At 46.3% G+C, this 18,431-nt stretch overlaps 2 protein-coding genes across 2 annotated transcripts in view; one reads left to right on the top strand and one right to left on the bottom strand.

Moving 5' to 3' along the window:
* LOC137433788 (rho guanine nucleotide exchange factor 25) overlaps positions 1–18,431 on the top strand; it is a 278,788-nt gene that overhangs the window by 9,800 nt on the left and 250,557 nt on the right. The gene's annotated exons all lie outside the window — the stretch shown is intronic.
* Positions 1–18,431, bottom strand: part of LOC137433803 (photoreceptor ankyrin repeat protein-like) — a 35,945-nt gene that overhangs the window by 12,375 nt on the left and 5,139 nt on the right. The window contains exon 2 of the mRNA XM_068126176.2: positions 2,711–2,840. Within this exon, the coding sequence (XP_067982277.2) occupies positions 2,711–2,840 (130 nt within the window). The remainder of the gene's footprint in view (positions 1–2,710; positions 2,841–18,431) is intronic.

Below are 18,431 nucleotides of genomic sequence, written 5' to 3'. Positions count from 1 at the left end.
GACTGGGTATGTTTTTATATCCAAGTCCTTCACGAACCTGCTGTCAATGCCTGACGTTCCACTGAATGTGGCACAGAATTGTGGAATTTATTGAAAAAACTTAAATACTTACATTATTCGTTAACTGCTAACTGGTATCTCCCCTCCATCCCCCAGGTCATACTGTCCTCTTCAACTGAAGTATTGTTAGGTTTGTGGCGGTAGATGGAGGAATCCCATAGTAAAGATAGGATTGCATAGTTATAGCATGGACTGTGGACGCGTAGAGGACATCTTGATGTATTTAAGTAGGGAAACTGGAGCTTAAGATTGTTTATGTTTTCACACGAGGGGTGAAGCTGTGATAACTAGTTAGGGATTAAGGTTAGTTCTCCCCAGTATGTGATATTCCGTCTGTTATTTTGTACCTACGTTTTTACAACTACACAAGGCCAGCCAATCAAAGCCTCCATTAAACCACCACAACCGTCGACAAAATCCGAACATTGCTGATCGGCAAGTAAGCTCAGCCTTAATTAACACTCACGCCAAGCAAAGCCTGCAGGCCACGACCCAAAGTTCATGATTGGGCGAGAAGACTGTGGGGTGATTCAATAGAGCTTGGCCATTGGTCGGTATGACATTAGGAGAGAAGGAGAGGAGTGAGAGGAATAAGAGCGCGCCTCGCTCGTTCTCTTGGTGTGGGTTTTTTGAGAGAAACAGACGTTGGTGGAGGAGCTGCATCTTTTCTTTTGTATGTGCACCTGAGAGGATCGCTTTTGCCAAGTTGGCATGATTTTGAGGGGATTTCCGGGCACTGCGGAGGTCGTGGTGGACTGGGTCCACGTTGTGCTTACCCGGACGGCAGAGGGACCCGAAAGATGACTGCCCTCACAATGTACCTCACGCGTGGTTTTTGTGTTAATTAGACAGGGCTTAAGATTAATTCCCCAGTGTGTAATTGCCCCTGTGACTTTTCCTGTGTGTTTTTTTTACATCCACTCAGCCAGACATGCAATGGGCTCCATTCGCCCACAATGCCGTCAGGGCCAACAAAAACCCAGCACATTTGCCGATAGAGACTAAACTCCGCACCCGGTGACTTGTAACAGAGAGACCACGCCCCGAGCTTTGTCATTGGTTTAGGAGCCATGAGGCAAAGAACAGTGCTCGGGCAATTGGCCAGGGGTGACACCAGAGGAAGCTTGCTCGGTCCGAAAAGGAATAAGAATCTGTCGCTAGCTCTCTCTCTCTCTCTCTCTCTGGTTCTGGCTTTCATAGGAGGTGGTCGCTTTTGTCTCTTGTTCTCAGTGCCTTCGACTGAGGCGGCTGCACTTCAGATGGTACGCACTAGTGAAGCGAGTTTTCGGGCCCGGTGGTTTGTTGATGATCAATCGGAGGAGGAAGGTGTTCCTGAGCTGTGGTGTTGTCCGGATGTGCTGGGGCCGCGTGGTGCGGTCCAGCCAGGACACAAAAGAGAAAGGATTTTGCCGCTGCTCTGTGGTTCGGTGGCTGCTACGGGCGCGACTTCACGCCATCTTGTGCATTTCCGGCATCATGACTCGGGGACCCGTTCGGCGACCACCAGACACTTCAAGGCCAGTTCGAACGCCAAAGCTGAGTGCTGGTCAACCTAAAATATTTTCTTTTCTTTATCTCCCCCAGTGTCTAATTGTGGCGGAGTGGAGGCGCCTCAAGTAGAACAATAGTTATTTTACCTCAACATTTATTTTATTTGGTTTGCATTTAATCCTCATTAAACCCATTATTTATTGCATTTCTTTGGCGTGCCTATATATTCGTTTCTGTGTTTGTGGGGATTGGATAACCCCTCTCGTGCTGATCGGCACAGGTAAGGACCTCGTTACCTTCAGTCCCGCGCTCGCCATAAAAGGAACTGCCATTAATTGGGTTGGACGCCTCGGGAGTAACAACGATTGGCTGCCCGTCATCTTGGGGTGTTAACCCCGGGTGACATGACAATACCTTTAGTCAGTGTGGTATACTGTTTATTCTACCAGATGAGCGCCAAGGGTATTGCCTCTATGTTTATTCCTTGATTTACTTCATTGTGTGGCATTTATCATTCGTTGTGTTCATTTATTCATTGTGGGTTCAGGACTAAATCTGTGTGCTTCCGTTCAGGTAAGCGCTTTGTTTCCTTCAACCCGCACCAACCACCAATTTCGGCTACTCGCCTCGGAATTATGGACCGTTTCGGCTATTCGTCCGAGGCTGGTGTTCATCGGCTACTACATTGTTAGACTATCGGTTTTGTTTTATTAAACATTTGTCTCCTGTTGCATCAGTTGCCAAGTCAATATTGAGCAGAAGCGCATTATTCTATCTTCAACTTCAGCCCATTCTGTTTGATAACTCCCCATGTTTCATAGACCTAGAGAAGCATTTTTGGGCAATTTTTAACAACTTGTAGCAACCTCTGCTTGGATACCTATTTACCTTTCAATTAAGTATTGTAGCAAGTTTTCATATTTGTGATTGTTTCTGCGGGGTTTTTTTATTTTTCCAAACGTGTAACTCCACATGATTAATCTAACTTGCATTTTCAGCTCTAGAAAATTATAAACCCATCAGACAAAACTCTGGTGAGTGAGTACTCCCATACCCTTCCCTGCTAGGTAGTTCATACCACAAGGTTTGGGAGCTAATTGACTAAACATAAAGTTAAGCACACATAACTGCCATTTTGAATTGGTGTATTTGTCCTCACCGGCCTGTGCGGCGTGGTTGAGGGCAGACTGTCCCTCATTGTCCACGTGATTCACGTCCAGAAACGGGCAGCTGGCGAGCAGCACCACAATATCCACATAGCCGTTGTTGCAGGCCACGAGAAGCCCCGTCTGTGGATTCAAAGAAGATGCCACTCTCAGGACCGTGCCCTTCGCCATATTCTACTTGCTCTAGATTAGACTGGTTAGAGTGTATACTCTGAATCTGAGGTCAGTGATTTGAACCCTGGCTGAGTCATACATGCCAAAGGCTTCAGAAATGGTGTGTACTGTTTCCTTGCTTGACGCGCACTATTTAAATGCATAGAGCACGGACAAACAGCCATAGGTTGCAACACTCCCGTTTTACTTTAACACTCGAACTCACATTAAGCTTTTTTTTTTTACCTTTCACTTGTCGACACTCAACACATAAAGCAACTAAATTCCTGTCCTCCTACGGAGGACACTGCATCAGTGGCACAGACGTGCCCTCAGCCAATCATGTAACTCGCAGCCTTGTGCGACATACCAACGAAGAAGAAGAATCTAATGTATAAAAGGAGCTTGGTCTCGGTGTGCGTGCATGCGTCTGTGTATCGCCTTCTATCTCATGAATTACTTCAGTTTAAGTAAGTAAACCTATCTTAATATAATGCTTAACAAATGTAGACATGAACTATCAAGGCTAACAAATTCCAAGATGGCCGAAAAAATTCAAAATGGCCACCAAATTTCATATTTTGTCATACATAGAATCCATTGTTAAGTATTGCAGTAACTCTGTCCTACTAGCAGATAAATTAGTTCAGTTTAAGTTTGTAAACCTATGTTAATATGATATGTGAATAATATAGAATGTAAATATCATTAAAAACTAGAACGGCACTCGGTAGAGCGCATACCTCCACCAGGCTGAACAGTTTGTTTGGTATCCCAATGTTAGGCCGGATCTGGATTCGGACAAGAACCAAAATCGAATCGGCTTGTTCTTGTCACCTAACCAACTCATTCACCAAGTTTTGTCATAAGTCATCCATAACTTATTTAAATATCATGTTATATATCGCTTTTCACCAGATCCCTCAATGGTGAAGAATCACTTAAAATTTTAATAATTCTCGTATCCGAATCCATATTCAGATCTTCACCAAAATCGAATTCATTAGTCCTTGTCACACACACAACCTCTCTACCAAGTTTCGTCCAAATCCGTCCTCAACTTTTTGAGATATCGTGCTATATATAGTTTTTGGCCCAATCTCCCAATGGTGACGAAACACTTTAAAATTTATACTAGCCGGATCTGAATCCGGATCTTCACCAAAATCTAATCATTTAATTCGTGTCACATACACTACTTCTGTGCCAAATATCGTCCGAATCTGTCCACAACTTTTTGAGTTATCTCGTCCACAGACAGACAGACAGACAAACAAATGAAAAATCGGTCAGAGACCGAGGACTTGCCCGAATGTACTTTTTATCGGCCATTTTGGATTAGGTTTTTCAGTTTTTCCAAAATGGCGGACGTCATAATGGAGGCACCTATGACATCATCATTAACATATTTTATTCCCCATGGAGAGTTCTTTACAATGAGCCATGTCTCAATTTTTTCTATTCAGCACTTTCAGAGATATAGAGGTGCAAAGTTTTTCGGTTTTTCCAAGATAGCGGCCGAACCACGTGACCGATGACGTCATCATTATTTTTTTTCTCCACCAGTTTATGCCGACATGGCGCTCAAGTAATTGCATCTTGATCGGACGAAGTTTTGTACTTGTCGAATTATGACCATAATGGAGGCACCAATGACATCATCATTAACATATTTTATTCCCCATGGAGAGTTCTTTACAATGAGCCATGTCTCAATTTTTTCTATTCAGCACTTTCAGAGATATAGAGGTGCAAAGTTTTTCGTTTTTTCCAAGATGGCGGCCGAACCACGTTATATATATATATATTTATTTTTTTTATACTGAATCGAGGCTCGTGAAAGAGCTAACATTTCTTTCACAAACAAATCAACCAGACAAACAAAATATATAAAAAGAGGGAGCGGAAGACAAGATGGGGAGAGGAGGGGAAGCACACAAACACAACATTTGAGAGCAGGGAGATGCGTGGGAGGGAGAGGGCTTGGGGGAAGAAGGCATGGGAAGGGGGGGATCTGGGTGGGAGAAGTATAATACACAAGGACACCAAGGACTTCCAGGACAGATGTTGGTATTTCAAAAAAGTGTTTTTTTTGGTGAAATTAGCGGGGGTAGAAAAGATCAATGTTTTGGATGGGGGAAGATAAGAGATGGTGGTGAACAGCTGTTTTAAAGACCTGGAGGATGGAGTGGGATTGAAGAGAGTGAGGAAGTTTGTTCCAGAGGCGCGAGGAAAGAGGAATGAAGGAGTGAAGGTGAGCAGAGAGTCTTGATTTTGGCAGTTTAACCATAAGAGGGTTGCAGGCAGATCTTGTGCGACCTGTAGGAATATTTGGGGGTCAGAGCCCAGAGAGAGCTGGGGGGGCAAGGCCAGAGAGGAGTCGGTAGAAGACGGAAAGACCACCAACCAGCCTGCGGTGAGTGAGTGAAAGGCCCTTGGAGTTAGCTTCATCGCAGGAGATTCCAATGATTCTGAACGCTTTGGTTTCAACAGCGTGAAGACGAGCTAGGTGTGAGGCAGGAGCACCAGCCCAGAGAGGAGAGCAGTATTCCATTGAGCTGCGGATGAAAGCCTTGTATGTGGTGAGGAGCTCAGGTGTGCCAAGGAAGGACTTCGCACGACGGAGGATGCCCAGTCGGCGACTGGCTTTGGAGGCCAGATTTGAAATGTGGTTTTCCCAGGAATGATCATGGCAGATAGTGAGACCCAAAAGCTTGAGTGACAGAACTTCTTGGAGAGGATTATTCAGAAAGTGGATGGGAGGGTTGTCCAGTCGGTCTTTTCGGAGAGACATCGTAAGAGTGTGAGATTTGTCAGGATTGAAAGACATGTTCCACTTGTTTGCACAGTCTGTGATTTTGTCCAGGTCTGCAGAGAGTGAGGAGGCTGCAGACTGCTGATCTGAGGGAAGAGGAATGGAGCGACAGAGAGTAGAGTCATCAGCAAAGAGATAGAGAGGATTTTCAAGAGAGTCAGAGAGATCATTGATGAAGACCAGAAAAATCACAGGGCCCAGAACACTGCCTTGGGGAACTCCAGCCTGAACAGGAAGAGGAGATGAGAGAAACCCATTCAGATTTCAGGGACACAGGTTGACTCCGACTAGAGAGGACTAGGGCATGCCCGTACTATATCTATATCTAAAATTATATCCCCCCCCCTCTATTTACATGAAATGGTTTGGTCCATGAAATGTTTTGGTCCATTCGCAACGCCAAAGCGAACGGCGAACGCTTTACATGAAATGGTTTGGTGCATGAAATGTTTTGGTCCATTCGCAACGCCAAAGCGAACGGCGAACGGCTTGCGAGTACAGTGACAATCCCCCCGGGGTTTTTATTAGTTTTAAAACATAGTTTAACGCCAACATAGCGCCAACATAGTTTGCAAACGTGAAATAAATGAATACGCTCTCAAATGTGCCATCCGAGGCAGAGTGTGTCCGCCACGTTCGGCACACGCGATAGCTTGCTGCTCTCTGATTGGTTGAATCGTTTTTTGGACATAGCTCGGTAAGTAATTGTCCGATTAATATGAAACCTTGAAAAGGCACATCCTCGGGTCCCCAGCAATATACCTGGCAAGTTTAAAGTATATCGGACCCGTGGTTGTCGAGAAACAGCGGTCACAGACAAACAAATGTACAAACGTACAAACAAACACACAGAGATTACTGGAATTATAGATAGATGTCCGCCAGCCATGCGTGGAGATTTCCATGGATACCAAAGGAGGAGAGTTTGGTGAGCAGAGCGGGGTGCCAGACCGTATCGAAGGCACGTGATATGTCAAGGGAGACAGCTCTAATTTCCTGTTTGGCATTGAGGACCTCCATCCATTGTTGAGAAAGCAGAAGCAGCATGTCCAGAGTAGAGTGACCAGGTCTGAAACCAAATTGATGATCAGAGATCAAGCCATTGGAGAAGAGGAAATATTTCATATCTGAAGCAATGATGGATTCCATGACTTTGCTGATAATTGGGAGACGGCTGATTGGTCTGTAGTTGCTAGGATCTGTTTTTGAACCTTTTTTGTGCAAAGCGGTGATGTTGGCTGATTTCCAAGCAGATGGCAGATGACGTTGAGCAAAAGAGCGGGTGAAGAGAACAGAGAGAGGAAGTGAAAGAGCGGAAGAACAGGATTTTAGGACCCGTGGGCTGATGCCGTCAGGTTCAGTTGCAGAATCAGAGTCGAGGGTTGACAGAAACTTTTCCACCTTCTCAGGAGGAAGGGACACAGAGTCTAGGAGCAGCTGGGAACGACTGGGTATGGTGGGTACAGAGAGGGATGGGTTTGGGACACGAGATTTAGAGGCAAACACAGAGTTGAGGCATTCAGCTTTTTCACGTGCGGAGTCAGCCGTGTAGCCGTTTGAGGTGAGGGAGAGGATGGAGGGGGAATAAACACCAGAAACAGATTTGACCAGACGCCACCAGGATTTGGAAGAGGGAGACAGATAAGAGAGTTCGGTCTTGAGAACGGAGAGATATTGTTTCCTGGCTCTCCTGAGGGTGGACACACACTTGTTTCGGGCTTTGTGAAAGGAAATGAGATTTCCTTCCATTGGATTTGCCTTCCAGGAGACGAAAGCGAGTTGTTTCTGGGCAACAGCCTCACCACAAGAATTCCGTGTACCATGGACGGCAGGAAGGGTATGACAACTGAAGACGAGATGGGATAAATCTGTGCATGAGAGAGAGCAATTTACTTTGGAAGAATTCCCAGGATGAGTTGATGTCAGAGGCGGTAGAGATGGGAGACCAGTCCAGATGATTGATGGCTGCTTGAAGACCGTGCGAGTTGGCCTGAGTGAAATGCCAGACTCGTCGACGCTGAGCAGGCTCTCTGAGAATGGTCAGAGAGATGTCCACTTTAACAAGCACATGATCAGATGAGCCGATTGGAGCAGAAGAAGAGCAGCAGATATTTTCAGGGAAGATAGTCATAACCAAGTCCAGAAGAGAAGATGCTCCGTTGACTGAGATCCGGGTCGGGAAATTGACAGATTGTGTCAGTCCCAGTGAGTCGCAGAAGTCCTTTGCTGAAGAGCCATGGCTGGTGAGAGAGGTACCCACACCCAGCCAACTGGCATGGTGACAATTGAAATCACCACATATGAGGAAGAGCGAGTTGGGATGGGTAGATAGAAGTTGGTCCATATTATCAGACAGCGAGATGTAGATGGAGTCATCACTGTTTGGTGGACGGTGCAACACACATATGAACAAAAGGTGGGAGCGAAGGGGAAGCCATAGCCAAATGTATTCCAGGGGGTGAGGTGGAGAGAGGGCAGTGCAGGGCCAGTGAGGAAGAGAGTTTTTTATAAAGATAGCAACCCCACCTCCAGCACGAGGCTCAGGTCTATCATACCGGAGGAGGGAGTAACCTGGGAGAGATACCAAGGAATCAGAGACATCATGAAGGAGGAAAGTTTATGTTAAGCAGATCACGTCTGGTTTGTGAGAAGCAACCTGTATGGAGAGATCAGTCAAGTTTGAGTGAAGGCCCCGGATGTTTGAGGTCCATACCGTTAATGAAGAGGAAGGGGGAGCATTGGATACAGAACAGGGGGGGGGGGGGAGGGGTAGGGTAAGATGTGGAAGAGGAGGAAGAGGTAGGGAGAGCTGTTGAAGGTGTGTCAGAGATTTCAGAATAGCTTGGAGAAAGGGAAGAATGGGGCGGACAAAAGGTTTGATGGTGATTGGGTGAGGCACAGTGAGGTGTTATTTGAGGAGGGGGAAGAGCGAAGCAGAACGTTGGGGGAGATGAAGGTGAAAGTTGGAAGGGGGAAGAAGCGGGGAGGACGCTTTGAGGAGGAGGGGTGAGAGGGGAGTCTAGGAGGGGAGGAGCGAGGGAGAGTCTTGGAGGGGAGGGGTGTGGTGGGAGTTTAGGAGGGAAGGGGCAAGGGTTGAAAGATTTGAAAGGTTGAAGAAGATTTGAAAGGGATGGGTGATGGGGAAGATTTGGAGGGAAGGGGCAAGGGGGAAGATTTGAAAGAGATGGGTGATGGGGAAGATTTGGAGGGGAGGGGTGATGGGGAAGTTTTGGAGGGAAGGGGTGATGGGGAAGATTTGGAGGGGAGGGGCAAGGGGGAAGATTTGAAAGGGATGGGTGATGGGGAAGATTTGGAGGGGAGGGGCAAGGGGGAATATTTGAAAGAGATGGGTGATGGGGAAGATTTGGAGGGGAGGGGCAAGGGGGTAGATTTGGAGGGGAGGGGTGATGGGGAAGTTTTGGAAGGGAGGGGTGATGGGGAAGTTTTGGAGGGAAGGGGTGATGGGGAAGATTTGGAGGGGAGGGGCAAGGGGGAAGATTTGAAAGGGATGGGTGATGGGGAAGATTTGGAGGGGAGGGGCAAGGGGGAATATTTGAAAGAGATGGGTGATGGGGAAGATTTGGAGGGGAGGGGCAAGGGGGTAGATTTGGAGGGGAGGGGTGATGGGGAAGTTTTGGAAGGGAGGGGTGATGGGGAAGTTTTGGAGGGAAGGGGTGATGGGGAAGATTTGGAGGGGAGGGGTGAGATTGGATTTTGAAAAGTGTACGATTAATGGGAAACGAACATTTATTGCAAAATGAGTTTCTTGAGACCTTCGAGTCAAAAATACGTTTGAGGACGCTGAAGTAGGGGTGGAGTGCAGGAGAGTTTCGGGAATGTAGAAAAAAGGAACTGTAAGAGATGGAATTTTTTTTTGGAATGAATAGATTTGGTGAGCAAGTCGAAAGCATCCTTTTGTAGAAGAAGAAGAAAAAGTTGTTATAATATACGACAGAATACAGTTCTTCAGGGGAAAGTTTAAACATTTTTAACAACGTGATCACATGATCATGAACAACGTGATCGAAGAACGAACGAACGAACAAATAAGAACAACGAATAAACGAATAAGAACAGAGAAGGAAATATTTTTTGGGGTTTTTTTTTTTTGAGTTGAGATTTTAAACAAGGAAGTATGGGGTGAAAGACTGGGACAGAAACAGAGAACGAAAGTAATTGCAGCGCAATCGACGAACCGCTGAGAGAAAAACAAAGCCTCAAGGTCGGACACGGTAGCCTACAAGGCCTCAGAATACGCGACATGAAATAACCGACGATTTTGTATACAGGTATGAAACATTAACACCAAGAATCTTACTAAAGACACACTATAGGTACACACACCGAAAGATAGATACAGTTTCGCCAAAAACACAATTGTGAAAAATTACTTAACTTCGAAAGCGTGAGCGCATGGACAGCTTCGAAAAGACGTGACCTCCAATCTTGCGCATGCGCAGGCTCTTTGAAGTCATCATTACCGATGACGTCATCATTATTATTTTTTCTCCACCAGTTTATGCCGACATGGCGCTCAAGAAATTGCATCTTGATTGGATGAAGTTTTGTACAAATTATGATGTCGTAATGGAGGCCTTGGGCCGAGAGAGGTAAAAATTGGGCACAGTCTATTCCAGGGCAAGACAAATATGTGTGTAAAGTTTGGCGATTCTACATGCAACGGTGTAGACGTAGTGCTGCGCACAGACAGACAGACAGACAGACAGACAAACAGACAAACCAACCAATCAACATACTTGACGGAATCTTTTCCGGCAAGTATGTTCCGGCAAGTATGTTCCGGCAAGGATCAAGCCGTGACTCCTTTTGTTCATATGTGTTCTGTACCGTCCTCCAAACATTGGTGACTCCATTTACAATTCGCTGTCTGACAACATGGACCAACTTCTATCCACTCATCCCAACTCTCTCTCTTCCTCCTATGATCTCCTTGCCTTACACCTTTTGCCGTGTTAACGTGACTCGTGGTTGTCCCTCTCGGCCCTCTCCCCGTTGGTATTTTGTGAGTATGAGATTGTTCTTCATGGTTCTGTTTAAATATTACTTAAATATTGTTGCGGACATGAGGCCTGTATTTTTTTGGATTGTGTTGTATTGTGGTAAATTGGTGATGATTATTGTTTATTCTGCGCCCCCCTACCTCCGGAGCTGTGTAAAGGTGAAAGGGCATCCCATAATTAGTCCACAAGCATACACGTCAGCCAAGTAATAGAATACCCCTGTTGATAGTTATCTCTTATTCTGTGTTTTAGGGTAAGGCTGTGTCTCCCATTAATTGAAGTACTCCATTGCACCAGTGAAAGAGAATAGATCCCCTTTCATTCCCATCCCCAAAATCCCCATTTCCTTCACATCCCCTTTCGTCATTGCCGAGCCTCGATTGCCCATATTACATCCCCTCTCGTGATTGCCGAGCCTCGATTCCCCATTTCCCTCCCCTCCAATAACCGCCATTGACCACGAGGCAGGGTCGGAGAAGAAAGGCGTGTCTCCACCTCGTCATGGAGGGGAAGAGGGGCGTGCCCGCCCGTCGTCATCAAGGGCGGAGCCAGAGGGTCGCGCGACCAACCAGGGCCGAGGTGAGCACCCCAATGGGCGTGTCCAAAAGGCCGGCGGCTTAATCGCTGGAGGCGCTATAAAAGCCAGGCATGCAAGAAGCAAGTGAGTCGGTTGCCAGAGGAGTCGGTTGCCAGAGGAGTCGGTTGCCAGAGGAGTCGGTTGCCAGAGGAGTCGGTTGCCAGTAGAGGGTCCGTGAAGAGTTGGTCACAAAGAGTTGGTCACAAAGAGTTGGTCACAAAGAGTTGGTCACAAAGAGTTGGTCGTCAAGAAAGAGTCCTGAAGCTTGTGAGGGAAGGAGAGAGAACCCGTCACACCAAAGCTCCACCAAGCTCCGCGTTGGCTCCACCAAGCGTTCACCTCCACCAAAGCTCCACCAAGCTCCGCGTTGGCTCCACCAAGCGTTCACCTCCACCAAGGCTCCACCAAGCTCCGCGTTGGCTCCACCAAGCGTTCACCTCCACCAAGCTCCGCGTTGGCTCCACCAAGCGTTCACCTCCGCCAAAGCTCCGCGTTGGCTCCACCAAGCGTTCACCTCCAGCCATCCACCTCCTGCCATTCCTGTCATTCCCCGCGTGAGTCTGTCTTCTGTTTGTTCTGTCCTGGGTTAATTAAGTCTGTATAAGCTAGTATTTTCCCTGTGTCACCTGCGTCTTATGTGCTTGTAAATAAACGTGACTGCTTTCTTTTTGCTTGTGTGTAAATAGTCAATAAATTCAGTAGTATTTCCAAACCTTTCTTTGCCTTCGTTTTCCTCTTTGCATTCGTCGCCTTTGTCTTTTCCCTATTGACTAGCTGCGGTGCGACCCGGCCAACGTTTGGGTGGAATCGGGTGAGTCGGGGATCCTGTTAGGTCGCGGTAATACACCACCGCTCGGTCATCATAACATCTAAACCGCGATCTGTAACAATATGTTTAAACTTTCCCCTGCAGTGTTTTATTCAGTGGTACAGTATATTACAACACGTTCTTTTTCTTGCTATTTAAAAGGCTCTTTTCAATTTCCTCTCCAACTCATTCCACTTTAAAAAACAAAAATTCAACCTCTTATACTTCGCCCTCACTACATGTTCTAAATTCACATTCATTCCATCCCTCCTCCATCGTTCTTAATCGGATCGCTAACTTGAAAATCACAATAAATCCAATTTGTTATCAATGTTTGTCTTTCATTAATCATCCACTTTCTAAGCTCCCCCCTTGCCCCTCCCCTCCAAATCCTCCCCCATGCCCCTCCACTCCTAAACTCCCCCCTTGCCCCTCCACTCCACACTCCCCCCTTGCCCCTCCCCTTCAAAACTCCCCCCCAACCCCTCCCCTTCAAATCTCCCCCCATACCATTCCTCTCCAATTTTCCCTCCTCCACCCTCCTCCTCAAAGCTGCCTCCTCCCCACTTCGTCTCCCTTCTATCTCATACCTCCACCTCCCCCAACCTTCTACTTTCCTCTGCCCCCCCCCCCCCTCAAACAACCCCTCACTGTGCCTCATCCCATCACCATCAAACCTTTTGTCCTCCTCATCCTTCCCTTTCTTGTAACTCTTCTGTAATCTCTGACACACTATCAACTGCTCTCCCTACCTCCCCCTCTCATCCTTCATCTAACCCTACCCCTCCCCTCCCCTGTCCTGCACCCGATGCTCCCCCTCTCTCTTCATTAACGGTATGGACCTCAAACATCCGGGGCCTTCGCTCAAACCTGACTGATCTCTCCATACAGGTTACTTCTGACAATCCAGACTTGATCTGCTTAACAGAAACTTTCCTCCTTCAAGATGTCTCTGATTCCTTAATATCTCTTCCTGGTTACTCGCTCCTCCCGGTATGATAGACCTGAGCCTTGTCCTGGTGGTGGGGTTGCTATCTTTATTTAAAAAACTCTCTTCCTCACTCTCCTTGCACTGCCCTCTCTCCACCTCACCCCCAGGAGTACCTATGGCTATGGCTTCCTCTCCACTCCCACCTTTTGTTCATATTTGTTCTGCACCGTCCTCCAAACAGTGATGACTCAATTTACATTTCGCTGTCAGACAACATGGACCAACTTCTATCCACTCATCCCAACTCTCTCTTCCTCATTTGTGGCGACTTCAACTGTCATCATGCCAGCTGGCTGGGTGTCTCTCTCGCCAGTCATGGCACCTCAGAAAAGGACTTCTGTGACTCACTGGGATTGACACAATCTGTCAATTTCCCGACCCGGATCTCAGTCAATGGAGTATCTTCTCTTCTAGACTTGGTTATGACAAACTTCCCTGCAAATGTCTGCTGCTCTTCTTCTGCTCCAATCGGTTCTTCTGATCATGTGCTTGTTAAAGTGGACATCTCTCTGGCCATTCTCATAGAGCCTCCTCAGCGTCGACGAGTCTGGCATTTCACTCAGGCCAACTGGCACGGTCTTCAAGCAGCCATCAATCATTTGGACTGGTCTCCCATCTCTACTGCTTCTGACATCAATTCTTCCTGGGAATTCTTCCAAAACAAACTGCTCTCTCTCATGCACAGATTTATCCCATCTCGTCTTCAGTTGTCTTACCCTTCCTCCCATCCATGGTACACTGAATCTTGTGGTGAGGCAGTTACCCTGAAACAACTTGCCTTTGCCTCTTGGAAGGCTAATCCAACTGAAGGCAATCTCAGTTCCTTCCACCAAGCTCGGAACAAGTGTGTGTCTACCCTCAGGAGTGCCAAGAAGCACTATCTCTCCACACTCAAGAATGAACTCTCAAACCTGTCTCCTTCCTCCAAATCCTGGTGGTGTCTGGTCAAATCCGTTTCTCGTGTTTGTTCCCCCTCCATCCCCTCCCTTACCTCAAATGCCTACACAGTTGACACAGCACGTGACAAAGCCGAAAGCCTCAACTCTGTGTTTGCCTCAAAATCTTGTGTCCTAAACCCATCTCTCTCTGTTCCCACCTTACCCAGTCGAACCCAACTGCTCCTGGACTCTGTGCCCTTCTCCCCTGACAAGGTGGAGAAGTTTTTGTCAAACCTCGACTCTGATTCTGCAACTGGACCAGACGGCATCAGCCCATGGGGCCTAAAATCCTGCTCCGCCGCTCTATCTCACCCTCTCTCTGTTCTTTTCACCCTCTCTTTTGCTCAAGGTCATCTGCCAGCATCTTGGAAATCATCAAACATTTCCGCTTTACACAAAAAAGGTGATAAAACAGATCCTTGCAACTACAGACCAATCAGCTTGCTCCCAATTATCAGCAAAGTCATGGAATCCATTATTGCTTCGGATATCAAATCCTTCCTCTTCTCCAATGGCTTGATCTCCGATCATCAATTTGGATTCATACCAGGTCATTCTACTCTGGACATGCTGCTTCTGCTGTCTCAACAATGGATGGAGGTCCTCAATGCCAAACAGGAAATCAGAGCTGTCTCCCTTGACATATCACGTGCCTTCAATACGGTCTGGCACCCAGCTCTGCTCACCAAACTCTCCTCCTATGGTATCCATGGAAATCTCCACGCATGTCTTGTGGACCTCCTCTCTGGTTGTAGTCAACGTGTGGCCCTGAATGGATTTCTCTCATCTCCCCTTCCTGTTCAGGCTGGAGTTCCCCAAGGCAGTGTTCTGGGCCCTGTGCTTTTGCTGGTCTTTATCAATGATCTCTCCGACTCTCTGGAAAATCGTCTCTATCTCTTTGCTGATGACTCCACTCTCTGCCACTCCATTCCTCTTCCCTCAGATAGGCAATCTGCAGCCTCCTCACTCTCTGAAGACCTGGACAAAATCACAGACTGGTCAAACAAGTGGAACATGTCTTTCAATCCTGACAAATCTCACACTCTTACTATGTCTCTCCGAAAAGACCGACTAGACAACCCTCCCATCTACTTTCTCAACAATCCTCTCCAAGAAGTTCTGTCGCTCAAGCTTTTGGGTCTCACTATCTGCCAGGATCTTCCCTGGCAAAACCACATTTCCAAGCTGGCCTCCAAAGCAAGTCGCCGACTGGGCATCCTCCATCGAGGGAAGTCCTTCCTTGGCACACCTGAGCTCCTCACCACATACAAGGCTTTCATCTGCAGCTCAATGGAATACTGTTCTCCCCTATGGGCCGGTGCTTCTGGCTCACACCTAGCTCGCCTTCACGCTGTTGATACAAAAGCTTTCAGAATCATTGGAATCTCCCGCGATGAAGCTAACTCCGAGGGCCTTTCACTCACTCACCGCAGGCAGGTAGGTAGTCTTTCTGTCTTCTACCGACTCCTCTCCAGCCTTGCTCCCCCAGCTCTATCTGTGCTCTGTCCCCCAAATATTCCTTCAGGTCGCACAAGATCTGCCAGCATCCCTCTTATGGTTAAACTGCCGAAATCTAGGCTCTCTGCTCACCTTCACTCTTTCATTCCTCTTTTCTCCTGCCTCTGGAATAAACTCCCACACTCCCTTCAATCCCACTCCTCCCTCCAGGTCTTTAAAACAGCTGTTCACCACCATCTCTTATCTTCCCCCATCCAAAACCTTGATATTTTCTACCCCCTCTAATTCACCCCAGATCCACTTTTTTGAAATTCCAACTTCTTTCCTGGAAGTCCTTGCAGTGTCCATATGTTTTATACCTCTCCCACACCCCTTCCCATGCCCTCCCCCCCCCCCCCAAAGCCCTATCCCTCCCACAGATCTCTCAATGTCCCTGCTCTCAAATGTTGTGTTTGTGTCCTTCCCCCTCTCTCCCCATTTTGTCTACCGCTCCCCTTATTATAAGTTTTATGTGTCGGTTTGTCTTTCTGTCTGATTAATGTTAGCTCTTTCACGAGCCTCGATCTTGTATACAAAAAAAAAGAATAAAAAAAGTAACAAACAAGAAGATGTCAGGCAGAGCACGATACTTGCAAAATCCCCCCACTCTCCCCGAAAAAAAAGGTTGCAATTGATCCAGCAAATTGTCCATTTCATCAAGATCAAAATTGACTATCTTGATCAAAGCTCGGGTCAATAGGATGAAAAGTGATGATTTTTCGAAGAAAATTGATTATTTTTCGATGAAAATTGATGATTTTGGAAGTTTGACCTTGAGTTGACTTTTGACCTTTTGACCTCAAAAATGGTTGGTTTCCCAATTCAGTGAGTTGCTATGCAAATGCTGTTAAATTTTCAATTCAATCGGATGAAATTTGATGATTTTTCAGATGAAAATTGATGATTTTGGAAATTTGACCTTGAGTTGACCTTTGATCTTTTGACCTCAAAAATGGTTGGTTTCCCAATTCAGTGAGTTGCTATGCAAATGCTGTTAAATTTTCAATTCAATCGGATGAAATTTGATGATTTTTCAGATGAAAATTGATGATTTGGGAAATTTGACCTTGAGTTGAGCTTTGACCTTTTGACCTCAAATATAGTTGTTTTCCCAATTTCGTGACTCAATATACAAATGCTGTTCAATTTTCAAGTCAATCGGATAAAAATTGGCGATTTTAGGAACTTGACCTCCAGATGACCTTTAACCTCGAAATCAATAGGCTTATCAATTGTGACGACCTCTACAACTTGTTGTAGTTTCGTGAAGATCGGTTGAAAAATAAGACTTGTAGGCGACAAACAAACATACAGACAAACAGACAGACAGACAGAATAACGCACAAGACCAACCAATATACTTGAAAAATCTTAGATTTTGCAAGCAACAAACATACAGACAGGGGTGAAAACATAACATCCATCCACCTTTGGTGGTGGAGGTAACAACTTCCAAGACAGCTAAAATAATTCAAAATGGCTGCCAAAATGCAGATTTATTCATGCATAAAATAATTTGGAATTTTGCAGTCTCTATAGCCTTCTGACAGATAAATTCCTTCAGTGGAAGTTATTAAACTAACATTAATGTGATGCAAGAACAGTTGATGATGTGCATATAAATACTACCAACTTCTAAAATAGTGTAAACATATAATCCAGCACATTAAGTCATATGGATAAAGAATGAGAAATGTATGGTAAAAGTTACACGATCAATTTGAGGAGCTGCTTAAGCATATGCCTAGTCCTGTCAATCTCCTGACCAGGCAAAGAGTGAAGTGCATTTTAACACTATTTTAGCACATTTGCAGTGCCCATGGCATCCCTTCTTTCAACCACAGTGTATCAGTACATACACTACATGGCAAAAAGTATACAGACACCCCTTCTAATTGGTGAATTCAGTTGTTTCTGCCACACCCATTGCTGACATGTATATAAAATCAAGCACACAGCCATGCAATCTCCATAGACAAACATTGGCAGTATAATGGGCCATACTGAAGAGCTCAGTGACTTTCAACGTGGCACCATCATTGTATTCCACCTTTTCAACAAGTCAGTTCATCAACTTTTATGTCATAAATGTTATTTTTATGTCAATGATACACTCCATCATAAAATGGGTTTCCAAATTTCTGCCCTGCTCGAGCTGCCCTGGTCAACTGTAAGTGCTGTTATTGTGAAGTGGAAACGTCTAGGAGCAACAACAGCTCAGCTGCGAAGTGGTAGGCCACATAAGCTCACAGAACGGGACCGCCGAGTGCTAAAGCATGTAGCGCGTAAAACTCATATGTCCTCTGTTGCAACACTCACTACCGAGTTTCAAACTGCCTCTGGAAGCAACGTCAGCACAACAACTGTTCGTCGGGAGCTTCATAAAATGGGTTTCCATGGCCGAGCAGCCGCACACAAGCCGAAGATCACCATGCGCAATGCCAAGCGTCGGCTGGAGTGGTGTAAAGCTCGCCGCCATTGGACTCTGGAGCAGTGGAAACATGTTCTCTGGAGTGATGAATCACACTTCACCATCTGGCAGTCCAACGGACGAATCCGGGTTTGGTGGATGCCAGGAGAACGCTACCTGCCCGAATGCATAATGCCAACTGTAAAGTTTGGTGGAGGAGGAATAATGGTCTGGGGCTGTTTTTCATGGTTCGGGCGAGGCCCCTTAATTCCAGTGAAGGGAAATCTTAATGCTACAGCATACAATGACATTCTAGACGATTGTGTGCTTCCAACTTTGTGGCAACAGTTTGGGGAAGGCCCTTTCCTGTTTCAGCATGATAATGCCCCCGTGCACAAGGCGAAGTCCATGCAGAAATGGTTTGTCGAGATTGGTGTGGAAGAACCAGACTCCCCAGGTTGACCATGGGCTTCTTTCCTATACTTGAAAATGAAGACAGGTGCT

The sequence above is a fragment of the Myxine glutinosa genome, chromosome 1 (assembly GCF_964187855.1).
Source record: "Myxine glutinosa chromosome 1, kmMyxGlut1.1, whole genome shotgun sequence".
In the NCBI taxonomy this organism is placed as follows: Eukaryota; Metazoa; Chordata; class Myxini; order Myxiniformes; family Myxinidae; genus Myxine; species Myxine glutinosa.
The sequence above is the reverse complement of the archived record's forward strand: the minus strand, read 5'-3'. Positions and strand labels throughout refer to the sequence as shown.